This window comes from Vicugna pacos, chromosome 10 (assembly GCF_048564905.1).
Source record: "Vicugna pacos chromosome 10, VicPac4, whole genome shotgun sequence".
NCBI lineage: Eukaryota > Metazoa > Chordata > Mammalia > Artiodactyla > Camelidae > Vicugna > Vicugna pacos.
In genome coordinates this window covers 23207225-23225189 of record NC_132996.1, presented here as the reverse complement: position 1 = coordinate 23225189, position 17965 = coordinate 23207225, and the positions used below count along the sequence as shown (strand labels likewise).

At 36.6% G+C, this 17965-nt stretch overlaps 1 protein-coding gene across 10 annotated transcripts in view; it reads right to left on the bottom strand.

The window, feature by feature from the left end:
* NARS2 (asparaginyl-tRNA synthetase 2, mitochondrial) overlaps window positions 1–17965 on the bottom strand; it is a 137909-nt gene that overhangs the window by 27784 nt on the left and 92160 nt on the right. For 9 of the 10 annotated variants that reach the window (XR_012076495.1, XM_072969108.1, XM_072969110.1 and 6 more), the window contains exons 7-11: window positions 12863–12995; window positions 8875–8973; window positions 8739–8776; window positions 1749–1815; window positions 183–320 (exon numbers count right to left, since the gene is read on the bottom strand). Coding sequence is in view for 9 of the 10 variants with exons in the window: in XM_072969108.1 (XP_072825209.1) it covers window positions 183–320; window positions 1749–1815; window positions 8739–8776; window positions 8875–8973; window positions 12863–12995 (475 nt within the window). In the remaining variant the exon portion in view is untranslated. The remainder of the gene's footprint in view (window positions 1–182; window positions 321–1748; window positions 1816–8738; window positions 8777–8874; window positions 8974–12862; window positions 12996–17965) is intronic. The other variant, XM_072969112.1, reaches the window with a different exon arrangement.

Genomic DNA, 17965 nt, shown 5'->3' with positions numbered 1-17965 from the left:
TAGAACACTGGGATCTTCTTTGGGAACACATTTTTATAGGTACCTTTGAGAAATGTTATCATTTTAAAAGATGTAAAGAGTGAAGGATATAATTTAAGAAAACACGTCAAATGAAACTGAATCAAGGAAAAACCCCAGACTCTGAGGTGATTAACTCCGACTTGTTTAGTGTCTTTTCTTACTGTGTGCTGAGGACTATCTTCATTATCCCTCATGTAGAATGGCTTGAGCTTTAATGGATAATTAATGACAAAGACTGGCATGTTGCCACAGTGCTTCACCAGGTACTTTTCATGTTCGGTGTGTAGATCAGCACCCCACTGTAATGAGAAAAAAGAAATTACCAAAGGAGAAGACAGAACTGAAATATACAATGCAGGACCTAAAATAACCTGTATCAGTGCCAAGGGCTTTCTCTCCCTGAGGATCAGGGATGTGTGGAGCTGTCTGATGAGGTTACACAGATAACTAAACTAGAGAGGGATACGTGTTAACAAGAACATCCAAAGGCCTGCGAAGATGAAAGCTGAAAGTAGTAGATGAACACCATGGTTTCTGTGCCCATCTCAGGGAGCAGCATTTAGCAGATGAACAACATCTGCAGGAAAACACAGTGCACCTCCCATGGTGTATAAAAGCTGCTTTGGAATCACAATTTTTACTAATATTGCCTAGAGCTTCTTCTACAGTTACTGTTTCTAAGTTTCAGGAAATCAAATGATGAAAGATAACATTCCTAATATTGAGTCTATCTTTGGCTAGATGGTTTCTCTCTGAATTTTTTTTTGATAAAAGAGTCAACCCTCATATGTCAGATGCTCCTTAATGAATATTTAATAATACTGTTCATCTATTTATTCAGCGAATACTAATATGCCTATTAAACTCTAGATACCATGCTAGGTACTAGAAACCCCTGACTTCATAAGGCTTCCAGGGTAGGAGATAAACATTAAATTAAAAATTATACAAAGAAATCAATTGATTATAAATATAACAAGCAAAGGGCACTCATACCTTAAGAGAGCATCTGACTTAATTAGGAATGGGACTGGTGTAAGGAACAGTTTGAAGACAAAGATATTACATTCTTAACATTATATTATTATTCCTACTTGTCTGGCAATGCAGTAAGTATAGGAAAGAAGCACTGGCACAGAAATGAGGAGACTTGCCTCTAACGTTACGTGCAGGCCCACTGATACATCATGGGGCCTTTCCAGATCTATATCCTTGCCAAATAAAATAAAACAGCTCTAAAAAACACACACACACACACACACACACACAAAACTCAGTGTTTCCAAAGTGGATTACAAATTAGAAGGTTCTGTGAAGTTCAAAAGAAAAAGAAACCTGTTTAATGTGTTGACTAAACTTATTTGATCACACAACCTTTTTTGTCTGTCACCTGTTAACATCATTTAGAATACACTTTGGGAAACACTGAACTAGTTGATTTCTACACTGATATTCTATGATTGCCATTCTTTCTAAGGAATTTCACTGGGAAACTTCTTTACAACCATTTTGTTACTGCTATTCCAAGTAATATGATTCTGCTTCAAAATTATTTTTCATTCTAAATATTCCAACGAAGTAGAGCAAACGTAAAAAAAAGCCAATGTACAGATATGCAAATACCACACACTGCTAATAAGAAATAAGATTATTTTAAAGGATTCTTAATGAAATCAGAAACATACAAGACAGATACATATTTTCATACATATGTATGTATGTACTACCTCTGGGCAGAAGGTGAAGTTCTGGGATGCCTGCTTTAAGATCTCCACTGCCTCAGTGTAAGAAATGCTGGAGAGGGTAAAAGCAGAGAAAACGGTCAATACAATGGGCTGTTGTTAACTAATCCATCTGAAAGCTGGAAAAGGCCTATGCTCATACAGTTTTTGAGACTGTACTTGAGTATTAAATGATTACTGGGTTATCAGGAATGATTATGAAAAATGGCTGCTAAGTAATCAGGGATTAAGGCTGATCTAATCCTCTGAGGGCCTGATCAGCATGAAGGGAAAGAGCCATTCAATAATCCCACTCCTGATCTACTTGCAGAGTACACTGAGAAGCCAGTCACTCAAGCAAGCACAGATTTTTCTCTGAATTCATGTTATGCCAATGCCCTAATAAAAGGTGTGAAATATTGAGGCTGAAAGAGAAAAAGGTCTCTCCCTAAAGCTGTCATTCATTCATCCAACAAATGAGCACTTATTATGTGCTACACATTCTAGGCACTGGAGATACAGTAAATAAAAACATGGAGTTGATACCTGCACATGATAGGGGTGGGGAGGAAAATAAACAGAAATAATATAAAGACAGGGAGCTACTGGTGCTATGAAGAAAAACAAAGCAAGGCAAAAAGACAAGAGGGAGTTTGGGGGTGCTATTTTAGATAAGATGGTCAAGAAAGGCCTTGCTGAACTGGTGACATCTGAACAGAAACCTGTATGAAGTAAGGAAATGAGCCACATAAGCATCTGAGGGAAAGTATTCCAGGCAAAAGGAACAGGGAGTACAAAAGCCTGCAGTGCAGAACAGTTTGGCTCATTCAAGGAACAAACAAGTCAATGTGACTGTATGCGGCAAGGGGGAGAATGCCAGGAAACCAGCCAGGAAAGGCAGTCAGAGGTCAGATCCTAGGAACTCTTTCAGGCCATGCTAAGGGCTTTGTAATATATTCTAGTATTGAAGATTGCTTAGGAAAAATATTATTGGTTACCTCAGTAAAAAAAAAAACAAACAAAAACCCACCATGCCTCAAGCAAGCCAAATCAAGACTTTGGTTTAATTTTAACAGTTTGAGTAGGTAATATATGCACACAGTTAAAAAAAAATCAAGATGAATAAGAGAATATACCTCTTCCTTGGATCCCTGTCCTGTAGCTACCTAGTTCCTCTCCTCACACACAATCACTGTTGTTGGTTTTTGTACGTCCTTTATGCATTCATAAGCAAATATTAATATTCGATCTCCCTTTTTTATAGATGGCAGCCACAGCATATATATCATACACACTTTTCTATTTTTTTACACAATAATATACCTTGCAGATCTTTACACATCAGTATATAAAGAATTCTCCACTTTTTGAACTATCACATAATATTCCATTTTGTGGATGTGCCCTAATTAGCTGAACCAGTCACCTCTCAATGGGTATTTCAGCTGCTTCCAATCTCTCACTATTATAAATCATGACGACATATAGCTATTTTATGCTCTTACATACTAATTCTATACACGGGAAAAACGGAATTGTTGGATACAAGGGTATTAGCATTTGCAGTTTTTATAATTTTGAAAGACTGCCAAAGATACTGTCTCCCTTTTACAGGGTTATACCAATTTATGCCTATCAGTAGTATATGAAAACATCAGTTGCTCTGTAGCCTCCGCGACACTATTCTGCATAATTAAAAACAAAAATCTACAAACTTTCTGAAGGATTTTGAACTAAAAAAATAATTTACCCAACAAAAACTTACTCTCTGAAGCAAAAATAAAGTTCACATCTATAACTAGAAAGAGTTGTATCATATAGTACAAATAAAGCCCCCAAATTTATGTTTTGAGTGAGTTTTTTTCCTAAGATGAAAACTAAAATCTAGTATTAAATAACAGATCATTTCTAAGGTAAAAATGGTGTTGGTGTTGATAGTAATAATTTTTGAATGAGCATTTTACAAAAGGGAAACTGAAGGTTACAGAGGATCAGTAACTTGCTAAAAATCACTCATGTAGTCAGTAGTAAACCCTGATGTGCTGACTCCAGAGTCTAAGCTTCTAACTGCTGAGAGAATGCCTAACTCCCTTGGAGTTTCAAACATAAGTTCTATCAGAACAAAAGACAATGGGCTCTGGGTTCTCCCTTTGACTCTACCACTTACTAGCTGTGCAAATCACTTCACCTCACTTAAAGCATCCTAAAATTTTTGTAATTTATAGAAAAATCTAAAAATAAAAACATTAAAAAATTATCTGTTATTTGTAAGATAGGGAGATTACATTATATTGTCTAAAGTTCCTTTCTGCTTAAGATGTTCCATTGTTTTGTTCCATCAATTACTTGATATGATCTACTTCTTATACTGAGAAATATAAGAAGCACTAGAATTCTGTACCATTGATATGCTACTGCTACATTATTAAGAAAAAATGACTCCCATGTCTAAATATCTCTTGTTACTCTGGATATTCTGCCCTACTCCTCCCACACCTTAAGATGAAGCAGAACTTTCAAGATCAAATTGCAGTTCTGATACTGGATATCCTTAACGGCCTTCATCAATTCTCTTTACTAGTTTCTCTTGTTATGCATAGGGAATAATATTTCTTCTTGTTCCCAGAAACTATCTGCAAAGTGCTTTGAGGAATGGAGAAGACACTGTGGTACTGCATGATACACTATCAAACTAGCTTCATATTTCAAATTTTCTGTTGTTGAATGAAGAAAACTATTCTGAAACTGTGGAGTACAGCTGCTAAGTTACAGAGACCATTACCAGTATTCTTTGCCTAAAATTCACACAGATAAATGAAAGGCAAATCTTCTATATTTTAAAAACCTTAATACTACAAAAGGAAACATAAAATAACTGAGTTCTAGTTCTTCTTGATAAAGGCTAAATTCAATTACTACACAAATCCTTTAAATAATATATTTTCATATAAAACAATTTAAGTATTCAAGAATATGATGAAATCTATTCAAAAGAATGTAAGTCACACAGTATCTTGTGTGTGTTTGTGTGTGTGTGTATACGTGTACTTCGGGAAGCATCCTGATTCTAATTCATCATGCTAGGTCTACTCTCATATCCTCTCAAGGCTGTTAAAATCTCTGGTTTCAAAGACTGGCAAACCCTGCCTCCATCTCTGGTACCCTCTACCTTGAGAATCCTCAGCATCGTGCAATTTATGTATGCCCTCTGGTGTTCAGTTCCCTCTTTGTTTCTAGGTCCTGGAAATTCTCTTATGTTCTAGTGAAGTCAACAATGCATTTAAAAGGATTTCATAATATTTTAAACAGAAGTTTGAGATGTTTTGTAGTTCTGCCTCAGGTTTTCAAGTTGTCTAGTCTGACAAACTGCTTAAGCAGCATGGTCATTTGATCCTTTTAACAAAATAAGACAGACAAGTTATCACTTTATAGATGAGGAAACAAGCTCAGAAAGGTTAAAGATTTACTATTTATCAAGTTCATAGTTGTAAGTAAATAATTATTCATGCAAATATTTAACTATTCATCTTTTTCTCTATATTTTAAACTCAAGAAAAGAACCAATCCATGCTCATCTTCACTCCTAAATCCTCAGTGACTAGCTCAGTGCCTAACTCATAGTAGGGAGTTAATATATATTTGTTGAAAAATATGAATTCATTCATCAATGGTTAATAAGCGGTAGAGCCAGGATTAGAATTCAAGTCCTCTTATAGTTCACTATACGCAGAGCATAAAGTAAACAGTGACAGAGTTAGGAGAAAACCTCAGGGAGAGGACCTAGTTTAAAGGAGAATACCTTCACCCTCAGGGTTACTCAAATGTCATTTACTCATTCACTCAGTTATTTAATAAATATTTACTGAGTTCCTATTAGAGGCAGTGTGCTAAGCACTGGGGGTAATAATGTAAAATAAACAAGCCCCTGACCACACAGAGTTGATAAACACTAAACAAGAATCCACACATGTAAATTTAAACCACAATCAGGATCTGTGCTGTGCAGAATGGATGATGGTGATGGCCATGACTGAGATGGCACAGCCCATGAGGTCATTCCCAATCTCACTGCTTTACAGGAATGGACTGTTACATGATACGTCAAGATCGGAGTGGAGCTACAAGTGCTCTAGCATTAATTCCAGCGCTCTTTCGAACACATGAAGCATACTGGTTGAAAGCATATGAGCTTTGAAATCAGGTAAGTATGAGTTTGAATCCCCATCTCATCTTTTACTTGTCTAATCTCTTTGAGTTGATTCGTCATCTATAGAATGGCAATAGTAACTACCCACAGAGTTGCTGTGAAGATAACAGTGAACTACAATGTTTGTAAACTTTCCCTCTGTCTGGCACATAGCAAATATTCAATAAAAGATGGATATTCCACCCCCCTCCATCTTAGATCTTATTCCTTAGATAAGAGTTGGGTAATTTTCCTTAAGGTCTCCCTAGTTTTCTGTTACCAACACAGATTCACTGGGGCGCCCAAATTACTTCTTTCCTTATCTACTTAATTACAACTTTTATCAACACGTTTATGTTCAGAACTCTCCTGGAGACTCCAGATCTGTGCACTCAAACTGCCTACCCAACATCTAAAACTGGATGTCTGAAAAGTATGTCAGTCTTAACATGACACCTGGTGATGACAAGCCTGGTATCACCCACTTTCTCCCCACAAACCCTCTGCTACTCTATGGCTTCCCCCATCTCCGATAACAGCAACTCCATTTTTACAGCTGTGTAAGACAAAGACCTTCAAGTCACCCTTGACTCTTCTCTCTCTTTCCCACTTTCAGAAAATCTTGTATGCTCTATCTTTACAATATATCCAGAATAGGACAATTTCTCTATCTCCATTGCCACCACCCTGGTCTGTGATGGTTAATTTTATGTGTTAAGCTGGCTGGGCTGCAGTACCCAGATATTCGGGCAAACATTCACAACATTTCCAAGAAGGTGTTTTTTCGGATGAGTAAACACTGAAATCAGTGGACCCCAAGTAAAGCAGATTACCCACCAAAACATGGGTGGGCCACATTCAATCAGCTGGAGGCCTTACTAGACAAAGACTGGTCTCCTTCAAGAAAGATGGAATTTTGCCAGCAGACTGCCTTTGGACTTGAACTGAAGCTCTTCCCTGAGTCTCTAGGACCTGCTGGGCTCCTACATCAGATTTTGAACTTGCCCAGCCTCCACAGCTGTGTGAACTAATTCCTTAAAATAAATCTTTCTCTCTATATACACATTCTGTTGGTCTTGTTTCCCTGGAGAACCCTGACTAACACTGGGTTCAAATCACCACACACTTTCCCTCAGATGACTGGAGCAGTTTCCTGCTTGTTCTCCTGCGCTTGCTCTTGTCCCACCTACAGCCTATTCCCAACAAACAGCAGTGATCCTGTTAAATCCAATCCAGATCCCGTGGGCTCTCTGCACAGAACCCTTCGATGGCTTCCCCATCCAGACTCCTTACAGTGACCTACAATGTCCCACATGATTTCCCCACCTCCCCTCTCCTTTCTTACTTCATGTTCTATTATTCTCTTCTGTCATTCACTCCTCACTATACAGCAGGCACACTCCAACCTCAGGGTCTTTGCACTTGCTATTCCCTCTGCCTAGAATATTCTTTTCCCACTTACCCATATAGGTAGTTCTCTTACTGTACTTCCTTTAGATCGCCACCCAAAAATAGTGAGATCTTCCCTGACACACTATCTAAAATTTCTATCTCCTCATTTTCCTTTGCCTTCTCTTATCTTTCTCTTCTCTGGGTCTTTTCCCCTAAGTTATTACTCATTTTCACAGACTACATGTTTCATTTATTTATTGTGTTTCTTGTCTATTATTACCTCCACTAGAAATATAAGCTCAATGAAGACATGGAATTTTATCTGCTTTATTCACTGCTTTAAGATAGTTTTCAGGTTCTAGAACAATGCCTGGCACATAGTAAATCTTCAATATACATTTAAGTGAAAGAAAAAATCTAAAAAGCCTTCACCTGTACTTCATTGCCCTTCAGTTCTCTATCGTAGGGCTCCTGACTGTCTCCTCCTCTTCTGATCCCACAGCTGCTGCCTTGCTATTGGCTCAGGCTCAACGACTCATTGCTTTTAACTTGTAGCCTGAAGGTCTAGTCTGATACATGATTTTCGCAGCTCAGTCAAGTCTGCCCAGTTTTTTTTATTCTCCTCCTCAAGGACAGGTTAAATTTTTTATTCTCTCTTAGAACAAAAATTCCCTAAATCTAAGATGGCAAGTGAAAAATGATACTAACTTATGTTCAGAGACAATCTTCTGTTCTTCTGAGGATCAACCTCACTTCCTCTGTAAATATGCTGAATACAAGTCTTATGTAAGTTGTTTGTACTATGTATAAGAGGTTGCTTATTTTTTTATATCAAATATGCATCTGTTTTATAATAAACTGTGAAAAGAACAGTCTATCCGATTAATATGGTTAGTGGAATAAACAGGCAGTCCAATATCAAGTTCTACTTGAATAGGATGATAGTGGAAATGAAGCAATAATTTATGTGCTTTATATCAAAGACAAATCTTGAGGTTTACAAAATATGGCTAAAAAAACAGTTCAGAATATATTTTCAGATTTTAGCAAATGAAGGTATAGAAGGAAAAGAAAGAAGAGTGAAATAGAGGAAAACTGAGAGGCAGCCATTACAGGTATCTTACAAGCTTATTTTTTAATCAAGCCAGATTTTGATTACTAAATAGTTTGAATTGCAGTAATACAGTTAATAATTACTATGTTCATTTATTTTCTTATGATTTATTCATTGATTTATTCATGAAACATTGCTTATCAACCATAAACCAGACATAAGTGCTCTAAAAATAATTAAAACATGGCTTTTCTTTGAGTCTAGGGAATGTGATAAGCAGATATACATACAAAACTTAATACAGTGTGATAAATACAATGATAAAGTATGAAAAAAGTTCAGAGAAAGTATAATATCTACTTACATTAGAAAGTTGTTTTTTAGCATATGTTCTAATCTGTCCTTGTTAAGAAAAGAGAAAAAGAAAATTTATTAAATGTAATTATATTCATTACATGTAATAAACATATTTAAAAGGCTTTATCCACAAAGCTAGTTACCTTTTGGCCAGGAGCTATGAACTTGTGACACAGTTCAACATCTTCAGGACAATTTGACAGAACTGTCATTGTTGTAGTCTTAAAGAGGCCCTCCATTACCTAAGAGAAATGACAGAGAATTACCCGACATGTAAGCTACATGAAACACCTGTTTAGGGCCCTGTAAGGACTGCTCTCCAGGTCTGAGCAGCTGTAAATCCATTAGGCCTCTTACTTCCTGAATATACTGGAGCAAGTTAATTTGGTTTTCCAGATTGATTAGAGGAGGCATCACAACTTCTTCTTAGAGGGTGTAAAAAAAGGAAAGAAAAAAGTCTAAATCTTCTGTTAACAGTTTCAGTACTGACCCTGAAGTGGGCTGTCAAATGAACAGCTAAAGCAAATCGACGCCTCTCTAAATTTCAGTATACTCACTTATAGAATCAGGACAGTAACATTTCCTAGCTTACAGGGTTGTTGTGATAGTTAAATGAGGTAATCCATGTACAAGACATAGCTTAGTGCCCAGTGAAGAGAAGCTCACAATAAGTATCAGCTGTTGTGAAGAGTAGGCCATTTTGAAAAGTGCTTCATTCAGTCACTGGTAAATGAAAGTAAACTTTAGGATTGGAGAAGCAATGAGAAATAAAGCTACATCTAAATATATACCTTTTTGCTTTGCAAGGTATAGAGTAAAAAATAACAAATTATATAACACAAATCAGTACATAAGAATTCATTCTATCATGCGCGTCTATAAAAGTCTCATTGGAAAAACTTCTTAGAAGAAAAAATTGGAAAGGAAAATATTCCTAAAATATTTTTAATCAAAACTAAAATTTCTGTTTTGAAGGCAGTGAGATCATTGTGATCTCAGAATGTGTCCTCATAAAGATACATACATTGGTTAAGTACAGGTTGCCCCAGAGGCAGGGATCCTCTGCTTCTTTTTTTTTTAATCACTGGATACCCTATCAAGCCTGGAAACACAGTGGGGGCTTAAGTGTCAGAGTTAGTATGAAAGATAGAGGAAAGCACTTAATTATCAAAAGAAACCATATAGATTTATTTACATATATAAAATATTTTTATATTTCTTTTTATACATATTTTACATTTTTTACATTATACATACTATTTTGTAGAGAAATAAGGAATAACTTGATGAAAGAAGAGGAAAAGGAGGCTAAAGATCTTTTACTTGAGGCTATATCACCTTCAATCTAGCAGTGATAAGGAGATCACTAAGTACCTGAATGATTTCTGAAGGGTTATATCCTTCAATCACTAAAAAAAAGCCAACGCATATTGGGAGGGAAAAAGAACAGGTAGACTGGATAGTATGCTTGCACTGTTGAGGGACTCAACATATTCAGCTGTAAGGTGAACACTGACCACTGGGACTATTAAACAGGGTCTTTAAGGAGCAGTGCATTTCCACCTGAAGAAGAAAATCACTGGCTTTTCTAACTTAAATTTTACATCATGCTCTATAAATATATCTGAAGAAAACAGAAACCTAACAGAAGAGTTAGCATAACCCCCAGATGTTTTAAAAAATATATTACTCGATAGCACTAAAATAGTAATATTTAACTGCTTATGCCTCATGAGAAGAAAAAAATCCTTTGTTACAAATTCTGATTTAATATTTGAGACTGGTCTCATCAAGATGAATAATTTCCACAGAATTTAATTAATCAAAGGGAGAAGATTAAGAGAAGCAGGAGATTACTTTCAGGGGGAGCATAATTTTTTCTTCTATCTTTAGGAAAAAGTTCACATTTCAGTTAATTAAACCATTTAGCAGTATATACCCAGAGCACCACTCAGTGGAGTACCAAATAAATGAGAATTATGTAATTATAGAATACATATGTATTATATGTAAATATAGAATAGAGCAAAGATTATGTTTAATAAATTCTAACATAGTCTATGTATTGTCTTTACAACCTTTCCCTCTGGTATTATGCTGGGGCAGTGGAGACAAGGTGAAGGCAGAGACAGGAGGTAAAGAGTGTGGTTCCACTCCTCACAGCTCTCCCATTGCCTGAGTGAAGGAACAGTTTAGAATTAGTGGTGGGCTCACACTGAAAGCTGAGTAAGGAATTTTACTGATGCTTTGAGGCTCAGATTCTGAATCCCTAAATCTAGAAAAGGGTTTCTCATCGGTGTTACTATTGACGTTTTTGGCCAGATAATTCTTTGCTGAGGGAGAGGAGGTTGTGCACTGTAGGATGCTGAACAGCATCCGTTGCCTTTGCCCACTAGATGCCAGTAGGAACCAGTCTTCCCTACTCCTCCACCCACTCCCTAGTGGGGACAACCAGAAGCGCCCCCCCGAGGGACACTGACCCAGAGAAACCAGTGGGAGATGTTAAAGGGGTATATATAAGTGAATAGTGCACTGTGTTGCCAGAACACTCCTTCGGAACCAAGAATTTTAGCTGCTGGGAAAATCAACTGCTGATGGCTCATAGTTGGGTCCCTCTTCAGGAACTGCCCGGGCCAAGTGCACTGTCTTACCCAAGGTTATACCCCTTCCCAGGCTAGTCCATGTCCAGTGACTGGTTGATGTGGGGAGCCACTTGCCTTCCTATGGGACAACTATAAAGAACCATTCCAGCTCCAAAGTTCCTCACAGAACTAGCTAAGCCCTCTGTTTGTAAATGCATCACAGTTCAACTTTTCCTTCTGCCCAATGCTGTTTTCTTTCTTTCTTTACAGATGTTTTTCTCAAGAGCATTCTCCAATAATACCCTACACACAGATATCTGCTTTAGGTTTATTTACTAGGGAATACACCCTAAAATAGGATAATAAAATTGTGAATCCATTCTATTTGGAAGTATAACTGATGTTTTAAGTAGAACTGGGTAATTTACTGTGTGAATGAGAGTAGAAATGAATAAAGTAAGAGTTGATGAAAATTGCTAAAATAGATATTTTGTAATGAGAAATCCAAACTAAGATATTAACCAAAATGGTACCAGATAGAGAATCCATAATAACAATTAACAGTTTCTGGGTACTTACTAAGTGTCATGAACTATTCTAAATGCCACACACACACACACACACACACACACAATATGTCTAATTCTCTGAACTACCTTATGAAGTAGAAATTATTATTTCTATTTTATAGATGAGGAAACTGAGGCTCAGAGAAATTAAGTCCCTTGTCCAAGGTCACAGAGCCAGTAAATGAAGGTGCTAAACATCAAACCCTGGTCCATCTAGCTTCAGAGTTTGCATGCTTTAGCTGGATTATGGCTGCAGCCTCCTGAAAAGGCTCCCATCCCCATTTTCATCTTCCTCTAAATCATTCTTCATATTGCTGCTAGAGAGATACTTCTGAAATGTAACTCTGACCATGGCCTTTCCCAGCTGAGAACTCTTTCTCCTTCATCTTTTGGATTGAGTTCAAACTTATCATGGCATTTAAACACAAAGTCTTTCTTTCATGATCTGACTCTTGACCACCTCTCCAGTGTCACCTCCTGAGCCAGAGCTCTGGCAGCTCTGTGGATGCTGTCTAATAACACAGCTAGAGAAACGTTTCTCTTACCATCAGGATGTGTTATTTATGTGCCTAGCAAATAACAAGAGCTACTATTTATCAAGCCTGCTTTGTGCCAGACCTTATACTAGGTGCTTTACATTATATACATTATTTCATTTACTTCTCACAATAACCTAATGAAATAACTACTATTATTCTCATTTTATAGTTGAGGAAGCTGAAGATCATTCAAGTTAGGTAACATCATAACAAAGTTAATGGTAGGGTTTGGATATGAACTTACATCTGTTTGACTCTTGTACTTTAAACTATGACACTAACATCATTTAGTAGACGTTTATTAAATTAAGTAGTTCTCCATCTTCTTCAGTCTATAAACACCTCTAAGGCACAGATGTCCAAGCTAAAAATGTATACAGAAGCATTTTAATGTCACATATGTCTGATATTTAGAAAGTATTCTAAAACTTGTGTACCTACCTGCATGAGATCTTGAAGATTCTCAAGAAAGGAAATCTCTGCTTCTACCATATAAAACTCTGCCAGGTGTCTCCGGCTCTGAGAATTCTCTGCTCGAAATGTTGGGCCAAAGGTAAACACTTGAGTAAAAGCTCTGCAATTCAAGATTAAAGGTATAAAAATAAGATTTACATGGTTAATTTTAAGTATTTAAAACATTCAGTGAGCTCTTAAGAAAAAAATTTTGTGCTTCTCTTATTTGCAAATTCACATGTATTAGCTGCTGTAGTTCTTTAATGGGTGATAATAATAGTTTCATTAAAAATGTTACATTTATAGAAACCATTTTATCCCAAAGGAATTTGCAAATGCTTTACAAACCCTACAGCTTACTAAATATAGAATTATAACCACTCCGGGTGCACTCTACTGTGGCTGCCTGAAACAGCAACTGAGAACAAAGTAAAGGAAAAGCACCACAGCCCAAGAAGCCACATAGAGAATCTAGTTAGTAACCGTTAAAACCGTAATTTCATGTGGATAAGGCATGCTAATCATTTTCTAGATACGTGAAAAAGAGCATCAGATGTGTTTGGTGATTTGCCTTGCCCGAGGCCTACTCAAGTCCTCCACAATCGCCTATGAGTTTCAATCAATGCTGAATGACTGCTGACATTTGGGGGTGGGTGGATTTTGAAGAACTGTCTACTTTATTCTATGGTTTTCAAAAAGGACTAGAACTCACAACATAAATGGAAAAAAAAAAAACCCCTCATTTTAAAATTCCTGCAGAGAAGCAGTCACGACACCTTCATTCTGTAACACTCAGTGTCTCCCTCACATGGAAACAGGGCAACCCCTAAGATTAGATCAAGCATATATGAAGTAATGAATATTTTCTGAGGCCCATGTAATCTTTGAATTTTAAGGTTTGCTAGAACAAAACAAGAGGTTGGGGCTTCTGGGCTGTTGTTCTGAACACTCCTCGTCTGTCATCAGTCAGAAAACATTAAGATCAGGAAACAGTGCAGAAAACATATGGATTATGGATACACATATCAGTTTTTTTGTTTGTTTTGTTGTCTTTTTAAGTAAAGATACTCTGGGAAATGAAACAGTAAAACAATTACAGTGGAAATCATGAAACTTATTTATTTTTTAAGGCCATTTCAGTTAAGGGCTAGTTGGTAAGAAGCTTAGGAATTTATGTTTTGGTTCTACAGCCACCTTCCAGAGACCATGATCAGTTAACCTCTGAGAATTTTAGTTTTTAATGGAAAAATAAACAGTAAGAACTCAAAAATATTACTATGGTAACCTTTCTCCCAAGATTCAGGTCTAGACTTGCCTGCTAGAATGTTCCTGAAAACACTGAACCTACTTTGTGCAAAATGAAAACTGTGGCCCAGTTCCCCAAAACAAACAGAAAACAAAGTAATGAACAATTTTGCTTTTCTTTTTATGTTTCCCCCAGCTGTTAATCTCAGTTAACCCATCTCAACACACAAACCAGATCCCCACTCTTCCCCCACTGCCCACACATTTCCCCTATCATGTGGATTACAGAAATAGACTGTTTATACCTAGGAAATCTCTCTCAAATCTAGAGACTCTCCTTTATCTCCACAGATATTGTCTCAGTGTAAACTCGTGTCTGCCATCTGTTTTTCTTCCTCCAGCCCCAAACTACTGTAAGTTTTCAAACTCAAATCTGATTATATCAGTCCGAATCTTTAAATCTTCAATGATTCCCCTTGCTAAAAGGATAAAATTCAAACTCCTTACTTTGACTCCACCTTCCCTCAAAAAAGCATTTCCTCCAGCACACTGAGGACACTCTCCTTAAATGCCTTTAAGCCTTTGCTTGGCTGTCCTCTCCCTGCATGCCTGTCCCCTGCTCCCCGATATCTTTCCAAATGCCAAATTCCCATCCATCCTTCAAGACTTGGCTCAAATGTTACTTTCTCTTTGTAACCTTATCAAATTTAATGTTCCCTCCTTCATATGACTGTAACACTTTGTTTATATATCTATTATATAGAACGTACCACTTGGAAATATAATTATGTATTTCATAACCTTCTCCCTCAATAAACTATGACATTTTCCAGAGCAGGAATCATATTTTATTCATCTTTGCATCTCCCGTGCATAAGATAAAACAGGTGCTGAAGACGAATGAGTGAGTAATGATGATGATAGGCTTCCTTAGTTGTGAACTGGAAAAGCACAACATCCTCACAAACAGTAACATTACAAATAATACACAGAAAAATACTCATGTTATTTTACTGTGGCTGTTACTCAGTAACTAAAATGGGTCAAACAATCTAGGTCGGTCCCAAACAATAAATCCAAAAATTATAAGGCTTTAAGTTTCTAATCTGTGACAATGCCATTTCTAGGTAGGATGGCAATAGGATATCTAAATAAATAAAATGACATTATTTTTTGGTACTGCATCATAAGAAATAGTATATACAGATATTCACTAACAACAAAGGATATTTTATTGGGATTTTCCAGGGCATAAATAGAATCTGGGTGGCATAAGTGAAATTTACTTTGGAGGCTCTGAGGGAAACTTCCAAGAAATGCGTAGTTATCATGAACTACAAGGAAGGCTAATGGGATTGCTGTTTCAAAGAGACACATTATATGTATTAAAGTACTAGGTACCGATAAAATAGCGGCATCTAAAAAGAACTACAGATTCAAGTCAAGGACATCTGCTTCTCATATGATAATTCTACAAAGAGGGCTCCAACACAAGTAGCAACAGGTATTTTTATTTAACAGTGGTTAATGATTTTCTCCAGCAATACAGGGTAAGCTCCCTAGTATAAAACATAGAAGAGGATCAGGGATTTTTATTTTAATTATAGTAAGGATCAGGTTCTAATCAAGATACCCAAAACTTACATATTATTCTAACAGAGTAAGTAAAAACCAATGGCCACAGTGAATTAACAGAAAGAAAAAATGAGCTGGAAGATATGTTGAAAAATTGCCTAATTCAGCATCTAGTCTGTTTTTTTTTGTATTTGTTTTCATTAAAAAAATTTTTTTTAGAGTTATAGTCAGTTTACTATGTTGTCAATTTCCAGTGTACAGCACTATGTTTCAGTTATACATGAACACACATATATTCATTGTCGCATTCTTTTTTGCTGTGAGCTACCACAAGATCTTGTAGATATTTCCCTGTGCTATACAGTATAATCTTGTTTATCTATTCTACATATGCCTGTCAGTATCTACAAACTTCAAACTCCCAGTCTGTCCCTTCCCACCCGCCTCCCCTCTGGCAACCACAAGTTTGCTGCATCTAGTCTTTAAGTAGGTCAGTGTTTAAACTATGCAATAAAGATCACCAGATGTCAGCATCCAGTGTTCTATTATAAAGCAGTGATAGCAGTCATAGTAGTAGTAATAGTGGTGGTGGTGGTAGTAATAGTAGCTACCATTAGCAAGTGCTCCTTGCAGGCCAGGCGTTAGACGTGAGAATCTTATAGTTAACTTCTTTATCACTAACTCAATAAAGTATGTATTGTTACTTCTATTTTTCAGGCTAAGAAACTGAAGTTCAGAGAGGTTAAGAAGCTTTCTGAAAAAGTCAGAGTCATAGCCTAATAAGTGTTGGAGGCCAGATTCAAATGTAGATCTGACTCTAATGGTCACAGCCTTAATTATGATATGAAAATAATGATGCTCATAGCTGAACATGGACAAACCCAGTAAATCAGAGAGAAAAATTTGGAATATACCACCCCCCTCTATCCCATCACTTTCTCAAAGATAACTGGGGTTAAGTAGTTTTGTAGATTTCCCTTCCTTACGAATAGCTTGTTTGTTTTATGTGTTAAAGTAACAGCTCTCTAGGATATGCTGCCTTCATGCAAATAATGAGAAGATAAATTTTAATCAATATTTTGCAACTTTTAGCAAGTCATTTAGCCTTTCTGGTCTTTGAATTCTCACATGAGTGGGAGATGGGGGCAGTTTGGCATTACTCTCTAGTACCCTTTACAGTAATTTTGTTTCATGGTCCACATGAAATCACTCTTGCTGATATCTTCTTTTTCTCTGTCTTCCACATACATGAAAGTCATTTGCAGCAATGTCTGGCCCAACCAAGAGTTAAAATAAGATCTGAGAACAAGGCCATTTCTAAAATAAGATACAAAACCAGGTGAAAGGCCAGTACTGCTATGAGAAGAGACCAGCAGAAAAAGAAAACACTAAGCACTAAGACTTATTCTTGTGCCAAATTACAAAGAGAAGAAAGCTATATAAGGAAAGTCCATGAGCTTGGAGTTGATGGTTAAGATAATAAAAGTACATTCAAAACACAACAACCAAGATAGCTACAAAAATGGCTTTTTAAAAATAAAAAGTCACCAAAAAAAGGTTCTACAAAGGTCATTTTCTCCCTTGTGTGGAGATTTATAAAGCCCTAAATTGGCAAGCGGATTACTATAAAATGGTCACTGATTGCTTGATCATTTATTCCTTCTGGCCCTGAAATTTAAGAGCTAATTTTTGTATTTTGAAGGAACAGAAGAAATACCGTTCTCTAGCTAGAGGAGAACTTATTCAGCATAAGGTGGATCAGCAACTTTCCCTAAAGCTCCCACTCCCACCTCCTATCACTTCCCTACTGTCATTCAGGAAACATTCATTGAACTCAAGTGAACTCACAGACAGCTTTAAACTGGCTTTTAAAACAGTCTTTGTCAAGTGGTATCCATTCCCATCATCCAGAAAATAATCATCTATTTTACTCCTGCTTTGTAGCAACTGGATTATCAGTATTGTGACATATTTGTCATTCATTATTTCTACTTGCCTAACGGAATAGACTCTGGGCATCTCCTTTTTAGCTTTCCTCTTTTCCTCTATCCTCCAACAGAACACTTGGTGGAAGGGTTTACAGAGAAGTAACTCATACCATTTCATCAATTCTCGTCAAGATGCCTTAGCAAGGATGCAGTCTAAAATCTAAATATTTATTCTTTACCATTATTGCAAAACATTTCTGCAAAATTAGTTTTCTTTAACATGTCCTAAATATCTGATTTAGAACTGAACCTGAGGCCCAAGCAAATTTAATCTTAATTGTAT